The 12,251-nt window shown below is 32.3% G+C and overlaps 1 protein-coding gene across 1 annotated transcript; it reads left to right on the top strand.

Annotated features, from left to right (window-relative positions):
- The first annotated feature begins 3,112 nt into the window (after positions 1-3,112).
- On the top strand, positions 3,113-5,980 carry LOC114744117 (transmembrane emp24 domain-containing protein p24delta4). Its single transcript, XM_028932306.1, has 4 exons — positions 3,113-3,441; positions 4,933-5,145; positions 5,461-5,537; positions 5,648-5,980. Exons 1-4 carry the CDS (start codon positions 3,235-3,237, stop codon positions 5,790-5,792), a joined length of 642 nt encoding a protein of 213 aa, XP_028788139.1. The 5' UTR covers positions 3,113-3,234; the 3' UTR covers positions 5,793-5,980.
- The last annotated feature ends 6,271 nt before the right edge of the window (positions 5,981-12,251 follow it).

The following is a 12,251-nucleotide window of genomic DNA, read 5'->3' as shown; positions in this document are numbered from 1 at the left end:
CTTCGGCGGCGGCGGTCACCGGAGCTCCGGCGACCAGCCGACAATTGGTCATCGGAGCTCCGTCGATCGGATTTTTTTTTTTGAAAATTTTTACAACTTCAATATAACAGTTAATAACTTTTGTAATGCTATTAACAACTTCAGTATAGCAATTAACAACAGCTCTTTTGGAAAATTCAACAAACTCCGGCGACCGGAAATAATTATTTTGAAAATTTTTACAACTTCAATATAACCGTTAACAACTTTTGTAATGCCATTCACAACTTCAATATAGCAATTAACAACAGGTTTTCTGGGAAATTCAATAAAGTCCGGCGACCGGAAACAATTTTTTTGAAAATTTTTACAACTTCAATATAACGATTAACAATTTTTGTACTGCTATTAACAATTTCAATATAGCAATTAACAACAACAAACTCAGGCGACCGGAAACAATTTTTTTGAAAATTTTTACAACTTCAATATAACGGTTAACAACTTTTGTAAGCCTATTAACAACTTCAGTATAGCGGTTAACAACAGGTTTTTGAGTTTGTTAAAGGCATTACTGAAGTTATAAAAATGTCACTTTTTGAATTTAAAAACTTGTTGTTAACTGCTATATCAAAGTTGTTAACCGTTATATTGGAGTTGTAAAAATTTTCAAAAAAACGTAATTGTTAACGTTATACTGAAGTTGAAAATTTTTACAACTTCAATATAACGGTTAACAACTTTTATAATGCTATTAACAACTTCAATATAGCAATTAACAACAAGTTTTCTGGGAAATTTAACAAACTCCGGCGACCGGAAATAATTTTTTTAAAAATTTTTACAACTTCAATATAGCGGTTAACAACTTTTGTAACCCTATTAACAACTTCAGTATAGCGGTTAACAACAGGTTTTTGAGTTTGTTAAAGGTATTACTGAAGTTATAAAAATGTCACTTTTTGAATTTAAAAAATTGTTGTTAACTGCTATATCAAAGTTGTTAACCGTTATATTGGAGTTGTAAAAATTTTCAAAAAAACATCATTGTTAACGTTATACTGAAGTTGAAAATTTTTACAACTTTAATATAACGGTTAACAACTTTTATAATGCTATTAACAACTTCAATATAGCAATTAACAATAAGTTTTCTGGGAAATTCAACAAACTCCGGCGACCGGGAATAATTTTTTTGAAAATTTTTACAACTTCAATATAGCTGTTAACAACTTTTGTAAGCCTATTAACAATTTTAGTATAGCAGTTAATAACAGGTTTTTGAGTTTGTTAAAGGCATTACTGAAGTTATAAAAATGTCACTTTTTGAATTTAAAAACTTGTTGTTAACTGCTATATCAAAGTTGTTAACCGTTATATTGGAATTGTAAAAATTTTCAAAAAAACGTAATTGTTAACGTTATATTGAAGTTGAAAATTTTTACAACTTCAATATAACGGTTAACAACTTTTATAATGCTATTAACAACTTCAATATAGCAATTAACAATAAGTTTTCTGGGAAATTCAACAAACTCCGGCGACCGGAAATAATTTTTTTGAAAATTTTTACAACTTCAGTATAACGGTTAACAATTTTTGTAACCCTATTAACAATTTCAGTATAGTGGTTAACAACAGATTTTTTTGAAAAATTATATAACTCAAAAACCTGTTGTTAACCGCCATACTGAAGTTGTTAATAGGGTTACAAAAGTTGTTAACCGTTATACTGAAGTTGTAAAAATTTTCAAAAAAATTGTTTTCGGTCGCCGGAGTTTGTTGAATTTCCCAGAAAAGCTGTTGTTAATTGCTATACTGAAATTGTTAATAGCAGTACAAAAGTTGTTAACCGTTATATTGAAGTTGTAAAAATTTTCAAAAAAATTGTTTCCGGTCGCCAGAGTTTATTGAATTTCCCAGAAAACCTGTTGTTAATTGCTATATTGAAGTTGTGAATGGCATTACAAAAGTTGTTAACGGTTATATTGAAGTTGTAAAAATTTTCAAAATAATTTTTTCTGGTCGCCGGAGTTTGTTGAATTTCCCAGAAAAGCTGTTGTTAATTGCTATATTGAAGTTATTAATAGCAGTACAAAAGTTGTTAACCGTTATATTGAAGTTGTAAAAATTTTCAAAAAAATTGTTTCCGGTCGCCGGAGTTTATTGAATTTCCCAGAAAACCTGTTGTTAATTGCTATATTGAAGTTGTGAATGGCATTACAAAAGTTGTTAATGGTTATATTGAAATTGTAAAAATTTTCAAAATAATTGTTTCCGGTCGCCGAAGTTTGTTGAATTTCCCAGAAAAGCTATTGTTAATTGCTATATTGAAGTTGTTAATAGCATTACAAAAGTTGTTAACCGTTATATTGAAGTTGTAAAAATTTTCAAAAAAAAATCCGACCGACGGAGCTCCGGTGACCAATTGTCGGCTGGCCGCCGGAGCTCCGGTGACCGCCGCCGCCGAAGGTCCAGTGACCGGCTGGCCAGTAGGGGCTGTGATATTTTTAAAATAATATTTAAAATGAAGGGCAATGTGGTCTTTTCCTTTCACATAATAATCCCAATTTGGTCTCATGGTACCAAAATGGGATTTGTGGAATTGGGCGGACGTTTTGGGCTTTGAAGTTAAAGGTGCATTTTTCTGTCTTTTTCCCTAATATTTTTATACTAACTTTTTAGCATTATTTTTTAATTTAATTTTTTCAGTAGTAAAATGATTAAATTAATAACATAATACTAAAAAGAGAAAGTTAACTATTAAAGATATCAAAATAATGAGTATTAAAAATATTTTAAATAAATATAAATATGAGTATTAAGAGAATAAATTTGAATAATAAAAAGATTAACGCAAACAATTTTAATTCTAACTAATCATGTTGGTCTTTTCTAAAATTTCCGGAATTTAAAGTCGTTAGTTATAGTTAATGCCCGGGGAGTGACTCGCCCATTTCATATCATTCTTCGGCTTGGTCACAGGTAACAACCATCTGTTGCCACGTCATCACCTGTGCTGAGATGTCAAGCTCCCATTGGTATTAAAAAGAGCACGAATCAAAGACATAAATTATAAAGGAAAGATTTTTAAAATTAACCGAAAAAGAAAAACAAATTGGGAGGGGCAAAGCAAAAACTGGAACCAGAGCCAGAGGACACAGAAATAGAGATCCAAAGTGTTGTGTGCTTCGTTATTTCCAAAGACCTCCCTGACAAAATTCTTCGGTACAGAGAGGGCGAAAGAGAAGGGCTATGGAGAACAGACACATCTTGTTGCCCTTCTTTGTTCTTCTCCTTCTTCTTTGCTTCTTTTCATCCTTTTGTCACGCTATTTGGCTTACTTTACCCCCCACCGGTACCAAATGCGTCTCCGAAGAAATCCAGAATAACGTCGTGGTTTTGGCTGATTATGTCGTCGTACCCGATGATCATTCCCACAATCCCACCCTTGGAGTCAAGGTATCGTCGTGTTGCATATTCTGGATTTGTTTTACCTTTTATGGTTTGGTTTCTGTGAAATTCGAGGGGGAGGTAACCTGGGATCCTGAATTTTGTGGAATTTGTTTACTGTTGTTTCGGATAACCTGTTGGTGTAGTCTATGTTCTCGGAAATCGATTGTTGGACTGGTGATTCGGAAATTCTTTAGCTGATTTGTTGTTTTGTTTTAGGATGTTGAGTACTGGGCGACGTTTGTCTAGGCTTGATGACTTGGTGATGTTAACCTACAATGGACCCTTTCTTCGCACATAATTGAGTATTAGAGATTTGCAAATATCAAATATGATCTGAAGATCATAATTGTTTTGATGATGAAAATATCTCCAAATGTAAAGTAATGCTGCTATTGCTCTTCTGGGTGTCACCAAGATAGCAGAGCAAGAATAACTCTTTTCTTTTCCGATGAGAAGAGCAAGAATAACTAATGTTTTAGTGGCTTGCATGAGTTTATAAATATTAAATTACATACGGAGGTAAAAAATGTTGGAAGTTCTATTGTCTAAGCAATAATAACCTGAAAAAGGTCTCTGATCGGTGTAGATGAGGGTTTGGTAATGCAGAAATCTCAAATGCATGCTTTTATTTTCTTCTCTTAGTTGGTTATCTTTATCAAGATGTTACAAAGTCCTTATATGGGGCAATCATGTTAGGAACTGGCTGACTCAAATTTTAATTGCTATCTCAATTGTCATTGCTTCATATCTGTCTCTTGTTAAAATGATTGATTATAATAAGGGAAAATTGGGGATAAATCCCTCATTGAAAAATCAATTAGTAAATGAGACCTAAGGACTTTGTGCAATTTAACTTCCTTTGTGTGGAATTTATCTTCCCTTGTGTGTGATAATTTTTCTTTGTGCGATGTACAACTCAATTTCTTTTTGTGCAAATGAAATTCTCTTATGTACAAGTCATCTTCCCTATGTGCAAACTAATCCCTTATATCCAAATAATGTTTTGTGCAAACCATCTTCTTTTTGTGCAACTTACCTTCCTTTGTGTGTGACTAATATTTCCTTGTGCAATCAATCATCCTAGGGACCATTTGCCAATTAAATTTGCAATGAGGGATTTATCCCCAATTTTCCCTTATAATAATTTACTTTATTAATACCTTATTTCAAGATTCAGTGAAATGCATAATAATAAATTAGTTAATGATGGATTTCTTCTCAAAAATCCTCTGTACTGAAGGAACATGGAAATATGTTGAATAATCCTCTATTGTTGACCCTTATCTTAAACAAGGGAAAATTATATATTGAGCAAAATTTTGCCTTGTCTTATCCTTAAAGCATACCGTTAGGCCAACTTGTTAAAATGGAAACAAGCATATCATTAATTAAGAGGGAAGATAAGAAATTTGGGAATATTGACTTGTTCTTATGGCTTATCTGGCCTGTAGCTGTAAATTTCTCTGCTGATTGTTAACAGTAGTCTGATTTATTCAGGTGACATCACCATATGGAAACATTCTTCACCATAGGGAGAATGCAACAGATGGTCAATTCGCATTTACTACTCAAGAGACTGGGAACTACTTGGCATGCTTCTGGGTGGATGGTCACAATGAAGCAGGTAAAGAAGTTAGTGTCAACCTTGATTGGAGAACTGGAATTGCAGCTAAGGATTGGGATTCAGTGGCAAGAAAAGAGAAGATTGAGGTGAACAGAAATATTTTCATATTCATTTTTAAATTTCACGTATAACTTCTTACTTAGTCCTTTCAAGGGGCTCAAAGTCTGCATAAGGCCATGTCTAAGTATGAGTCTAATATTTTATGAAACCTTCTTGAGAACCTCCTCGCACTGCGGTTTCCTGGGTATCTTCCCCCTCCCCCCCCAAAAAGAATATAAGGTGGAAATTTTTAGTTATATGGTACTAAATCACAAGTGAATTGAAAATTTTTCCTTGTCTTCTTTCATTTTGTTTAAGCTCCCACACTCTGCTTTGTATCTGCATGTATCATTAACGCCTAGGGAGTTGAGCTTGAGTTGAAGAAGCTTGAAGGAGCCGTGGAGGCCATCCATGAGAATTTGATCTACCTTAAGAGCAGGTTATTTTTCACTACAACATCCCTCTCCCACCAAAAGTGGCAAAAAGAAATAATTTTCTAGTATTTTGAATATTTTATCTGATGCAATGTTGCCTTTTTGTGCTTACTAGAGAAGCTGAGATGAGGATAGTAAGCGAGAAAACAAATGCCAGAGTGGCATGGTTCAGTATTATGTCCTTGGGTATCTGCATTACAGTCTCAGCTTTGCAGTTGTGGCATTTGAAGCGATACTTTCAGAAGAAGAAGCTGATTTAGATCATAAACAGTGTTGAGTCAGTAGCGGAAGAACGGATTTGATATCTGCGGAATCATTATTTTGAAATTCACTTTTTACGTGTAGCTGAAAAATTTTGAATGCCTAATGCCTATAGTAGAGTTCTAAACCTTTTTTTCCTTTATAATACCTATATTAATTACGTGCCACTATCGCTGGTAGGCGCAAATTCTACATGAATTGCTCTCTCCCCTTCTCTCCCTCTCTCTCTCTCACACGCAGCCACATATAAAACACACAAGCATATTTCTTTTCAGTTATTGTCCTGTTTCTACTTTCTTTTTCTTTTTTTAATTTACAAATAAAACATGGCTTGGGCCTTAGTGTTTAAGGAAAAAAATTGGCTTTTGCTGATCGTCAATGGAAAGTATGCGTGGAGAAGCATTTGGTAAAGGAGTCGTAAAAAGTCAAAAACCATTTTTTAAGCAGACAAGACTATTTATTTCTAAATGGGTAAATTTTTTCCCTAATATCTTCATTTAATAATTGATTATTGGGTATAAACAATTGATTGCATTAACTTTAATGAGGGGAAAAATTATAATAGATTCTTCAAATAATATGTTTTTGTTTCTTATAAGATCAATCCTCCCAAAGTTCTCTTATAGAATAGATAGAGCACATCTAAAATATTCAAGTGATCTCGTTGTCATCGTCATAAATCCAGCAAGTTGGAACTTATGAATGCAACTCTAAGATTTCTCATAGTTTTTGGAACTAAACGTTTAAGAATTCCAAATTTGAGTTCTGTAGAAATAAAATTAAATAAACTATAATGATTTGAAGTAAACAAAATTTGTTCAACTATACTCTATTTCATCCTATACATAAGTTATAATTTTTAAAATATGATTATGTTTTTATAAGTTACACGTTGTATTCATCTTTTTATTTTTATCCCTATTAATTATATATTTTCAGATTAATTATCATACGTTAACTAAAAACTATATTTTATTCTTGTGTTTAGTAGACTCCTCCTCATCTCTTTTTTTAATCCATTGTTTATAGTCTATTTTTCTCAGTGATTCACTCTCATCGACATTATTTATAAATAAGAGTATATTAAAAAATAAATAGATATTTTACATAATTATTGTTTTTAATTAATTTCAGCAAAAGTTTAGCGTGTATATACACACATATATATAATTTCTGTATTTGTATTTTATATATAGGATTGGAGGGATTTTTTTTAAATGAATGCAAACTGCTGAAAAGCATCGGACAAAGCTCCTCCTTTGGGTGATTTAAAAAGTGCAGTTTCTAATTACGAATTATTATTTTTCAAAAAAATATGTCGACGATCCCGCAATTAATACAAATTACAATTTAGATATTAGAAAGATAATTAAATAAGTACCTTCAATTTCAAAAAATAATTTTTTTAATTAATTTTAAGGAATGTAAACTGATTCTTTTTATATATAAAAAAAAAAGAAACATATTTCTATAATATAAACAAAACGATCAAATATCTAACTTCAAATTAGGAAACTATAACATCAGGTTCGAAATTAAGAACCGGACCAAAGTTTTGGCTTTATAATAAACCGGGATCATTTAAGTGGGTAATATATACAAATACACAAACATATATATAACATTACAATTTGATGATTAACCTTTTTTTTAATGAAAAAGAAAATCTCACATTAGGAAACTACGTTTGTTTCCTAATTCTGAGAGGACTGAATTGACATACTTTCCTGCCAAGTTTCCTCTTGAAGCCGCTTTCTATTTGTTTATTCAGAAATCTTCTTTCCCATTTCACGTTCACGATTATTTGTCTCACATTCAACATTCAACATTCAGAAAGTGAACTCATTTCTACTTTCTGAAGCCACAAACAAACAGAGCATCACACTTCAACTTCCCACTCTCTTCTGGGGGTAACTTCTTCTTCTTCTATTCTTCTTCTGATTATTCTAATATCTGTGAATTTCAAATTTCCTATGTTGCCAAATTCAAGTGTTATAACGAGAATAAAATATTGTCTGTTTTTGGATAACAGAAACAGAGCATCCAACCAGCTGAGGAAACCAGAGAGAACGCACCTTCATATAAGTTTGCAGAAATTCGTAAGCATTTCTATTTCGCCTTTCTCATCATTTTCATTATGACTACGTCAGTTGATTCTGTGAAATGAATGGAATGGGAAAATTAATGAAATGCAAAATCGTTACTGTTACCTTTCCTTAGTTGTAATTGAATAGGGCTTATTAGTTTTTTTTTTTTTTTTTTTTGGCCCGGGGAGCCTAATAGTTTATCATTAGCATGAAACGTATTTGGTTTACGCCCTTATGTTGTAATATTGTTTTTTTTTTTGGGGGGGGGGGGGTGGTTGTGAAATCAGTTTGTTTTGAGCCACTTCTTGGCATCAAATTGAGCTTACATAGTTATGAATCAATTACCCTCTTGCTCTTTATAGAGAAGTTATTCTGGGTTTTATGGTGTCAGCTTGTGGATTTCGGTGTAAGAATGACATTTAACTCGTACATTTCACAGATATTATATGATCTATGCTATATTCTAGTGACTACTTGTGTCTCTTTTGTTTCAAGTATATGGTAAACTCAAGCCTGCTTTTACTTGGAATGATCTGAATATGAAGTTTCATTTTAGCGTAAACAGTGCTATTGTTGACAAGTTGCTTTAAATCTGATGCAACAGAAGAAGATACATTACATGGTTTATGTATATATAGATTTATCTAATGCTAATATAAGAGATACATTACATTGTTTATGCAGAAAAAGGAAATAGTGAAAATGTCTGATGTCTTGACTATGGAAGATTTTGAAGGCATGGAACAGAGTAATCATAATTTGAGTTCTTTTGAGATACTCTTACAAGTTGTCTCTGTTGCTGCAAAAAAGTATGATTTGGCCGATATTAACAATGAAAATATTGAGCCCAACTTGAGTAGAAATAATGTGTATTGTAAAAGGGCTCAACCAAAGCTGGTCAAAGAAAAGATGAAGCCTCTAAAATTTGTGATAAGGAGACGACACAATGAGGATCAAAATCTCATCTACTACGCCATTAAAGACCCCTCAATGATACATGATGCAAAAAGAAAGTCTGATGATTTGATTGAAGGTACTATCTTTATTTCAATTGGCAAATCATATGGTTTCAAAATTAGTCCTATAGTTTTGTTATGTTTTATTTGATTGATTGCTTTCTTTATGTAGCAAAAGGAAGCCAAAAATTGCAAGAGTCGGTGATCAACAACTCTTCAAGAAAGACTGATACACTAAAGAGAAAATTGGAAAAAACTATAAGCAACAACGAGTGGATTGAGGCTATGGAAATGAAGAGAAAGAAGAACAACAAGAAGCAGGGTAGCCACCAAAATCCACCACCACCGTACTTGTTGAAGGAATTTGAAAGAAAGATCATAAATGAATACGGCGGAACAAGAATCACGAGAGTCATACAAAAGTCCTTATCTAGTACTGATGTAAGCAAAGGACATAGTCGGGTCACAATTCCGTGCAGCCAAGTTGAAAGCTTTAGGTTCTTGGATGATAATGAGATGACACAGTTAAGGTTTGGGCAATCCATTACAGTGCCTTTGATTCACACACCAAGAAGAAATGGGGTGGCTCTTCCTCTTATAGAAACATCAATGGAATTTGGACAGTGGGATTTGCATAAAGATAAGAATGATCTACAGAAAGTAAGTTATCAGTATGTTTTGAGAACTAACTGGAATACAATAGTTTTAAGAGATGAACTTCAACAAAGTGACACTGTTCAGATTTGGGCATTCCGTGATGTTCAGAACAAGCTTTGTATGGCACTTATCAAGCTTTGAGGATGATGATGAAGAAGATAAAGAGAAGCAACACAACAAGTCAACAGAAGCACAAAGGAATTCAATTCAGAGCTTCAAATTTTGCTCACAAATGACTTTTTTCAATTGTAGATGGTAGTGTAGGCTTTTAACACAGTTAGAATTTAGATGCCCATTATTTTAGTGTAATTGAGCTTGATTGCAATAAAAGCAGAAACCAGTTTACTCTTTTTTAGCTTCTCTATGAGTTATAATAGGCTAGATGTTCTTTATCAATTAATTCAGTGATTTGTTTTTGTTTTGCTTAGTTCTATATCATTTATATATGAAGCAAGCTCAATTAAATCAACTAAACAAGTAGAGGAATCAGTTCCATTGTTACATGTTGATGCAGTTATTTTGCAAAAGTGGCACTTGATTTGAGCCCATTGTTTTGGCAACCTAATTGAGCCTATGTTCATTTCAATAAATCAAAAGTGAATCTTCAAGAATCAAGCAAGCTTCATTGAAGTTACTCAATGTGTATGTGTACCAAAAGAAATGGTTACATGGTTTGTTTAATATTTTTTTCATGGGTTTTAGCAAAAGAAAAGGAAATTAAAGAAACACATTTATACATACTCTCTAACCCTAAATATAAAAGCTAATCAAAAGGTTTGTTTAATGGTAGAGCAGTTAAAGAATTTGGAGTGCTAAAAGGTGGAACATGATAGAGGAGAAGGAGGAGGAAAAAGTGGATTTCCGGAAGAGGGACTGCTTAAAATTAATTGTGATGAATCTTTTGATCCAAAAAATGGTTCTACAGTAATGGGTGTGCTATGTAGGAATATAGTGATAGTGCAGATTGGAGAAGAAGATGGGAACTACATTATGTCATCTCAGTATGAGAAGTAGATGGCTAGTGATATGAGGATGGAAGATGATTTTGCATGAGGCATGAGGATTGAGAAAGAGTATGGGGCTGAAAGAAGTGCAATTGGCTGAGTTTTCAAGCTTGTTATAGTTCTCGAGTTTATTTCTATTTGCTATTAGTTGTTATATTTGTATTTTTACCGTGACTTTGTAATATTGTTTGTTTTAATTTGATGAACTATGATTGTTTTGCCTTTTTCTTTTTTCCTTTTCTGGTTTGGTTGTGTGATAGTGTGTATCTTTAGGCTTTTTTTAGAGTTCTTTTTTGGTTTTGGCTATAATATAAAACTTTAATTTACTTTGTCTCCCAAATTTATATTTTTTTCTAAACAATATTTATTGATTGCAGATATTAAGAGAACTTTCATCCACAGATAGTTTTAATGCAAATAATTAAAAAAATTTAGAAAAACCAACATGCATTTTTTCTTAATTTTTATAAATTAGTCATCTAACTTTTATATTTAGAATCAGAAAGAGCTTTATGTATCTCGATTGATATACATGGGAGGTTTTGATGAAATAGGAGATCATCATCGATAATTCAATACAAAAATTCCCTTACTCCACCTAAATTTGTTTGGGCTTCTATGTTCAAGTCCCAATTGAAATTGACATTGAAGTCCATCGTTTTTCACTTTGTTGAAAGACCCCTTTTGACTTTCAGACTGGCCCGGCTTAGTTTTGTATTTAGTTGACACACCCACGTACACACAGAGTAAGCTAAATGAAAGATTGAAAAGTGCCAAGAACAACAGTATATGAATAAAACTCATGCAAATCAATTCTTATAACTGATCAAAAGGGTTCATGATAAAATTGTAAATACAATTGAAAGTGATACATTTGTTGCCAAACACAGCATACATTCTTAGAGTATAACAGACAACAATAGTACTAAACAATATTAAAAGGACCTCTAGAAAGAGATACAGTCTGCATATAGAACCTCAAAAGAGTTGTTCTATCTTAAAGAGCACATTAATCACATCAAACCAATATTTCTATTGCCTAACAATCAAACTAAGAAGTATGATCTCATAAAAGTAAAAAATTTTCTTAGTTATCAGAAGAAAATGACAACTGATATGATATTGATATCCAACATCTTTCATATTATGGACCAATTTACTAATCATTCCACATATCTCCACAATTTGGCCGTGACAGTTGTCCTTGGCTATAAACTCATGTCTTGTATTTTTTAACTCAATCCAACTGCAACCTGCCTCTTTCTCTGAGCCTCTCTCTTCCATCAATCTTTTGATTCTATTGGCATCATTCCATCTCCTTGATGCTACATATATGTTTGACAACATATCATATCTAGTCGCTTTTTTGGACTCCTGTTTAAACAGAGCTTCTACCGTCCTACTTGTAAGGTCGAAATTTCTATGGACATGACAAGCAAAGGAACACTTAATACAAATCACAATTTAGATATTAAAGAGATAATTAATTAAGCACCTTCAATTTAGGAAAATAATTTTTTTTATTAATTCCATTAAGTCAAAGATATGAAGGGGAAAACATCAAGAAAGGAATTGTATGTTTTGATAATGCAAATTATTTAATAATATGCAATGAAGGAATAATTTCAGTTGAAAGGCGAGATTTTGAAGTGCTTGATCCCCGATGAGACTGACAAGAACATCAAGTTTTTAATAAACCAATTATATGATATTTTGACTGAAATAATAATTAAGGTAGTATTTGATTGATTTTT

The sequence above is a fragment of the Neltuma alba genome, unplaced genomic scaffold, assembly GCF_004799145.2.
Source record: "Neltuma alba isolate B1F8T4 unplaced genomic scaffold, ASM479914v2 tig00004267_pilon, whole genome shotgun sequence".
Lineage (NCBI taxonomy): Eukaryota > Viridiplantae > Streptophyta > Magnoliopsida > Fabales > Fabaceae > Neltuma > Neltuma alba.
Note: the sequence above shows the minus strand (reverse complement) of the source record. Positions and strands in the feature narration are given on the sequence as shown.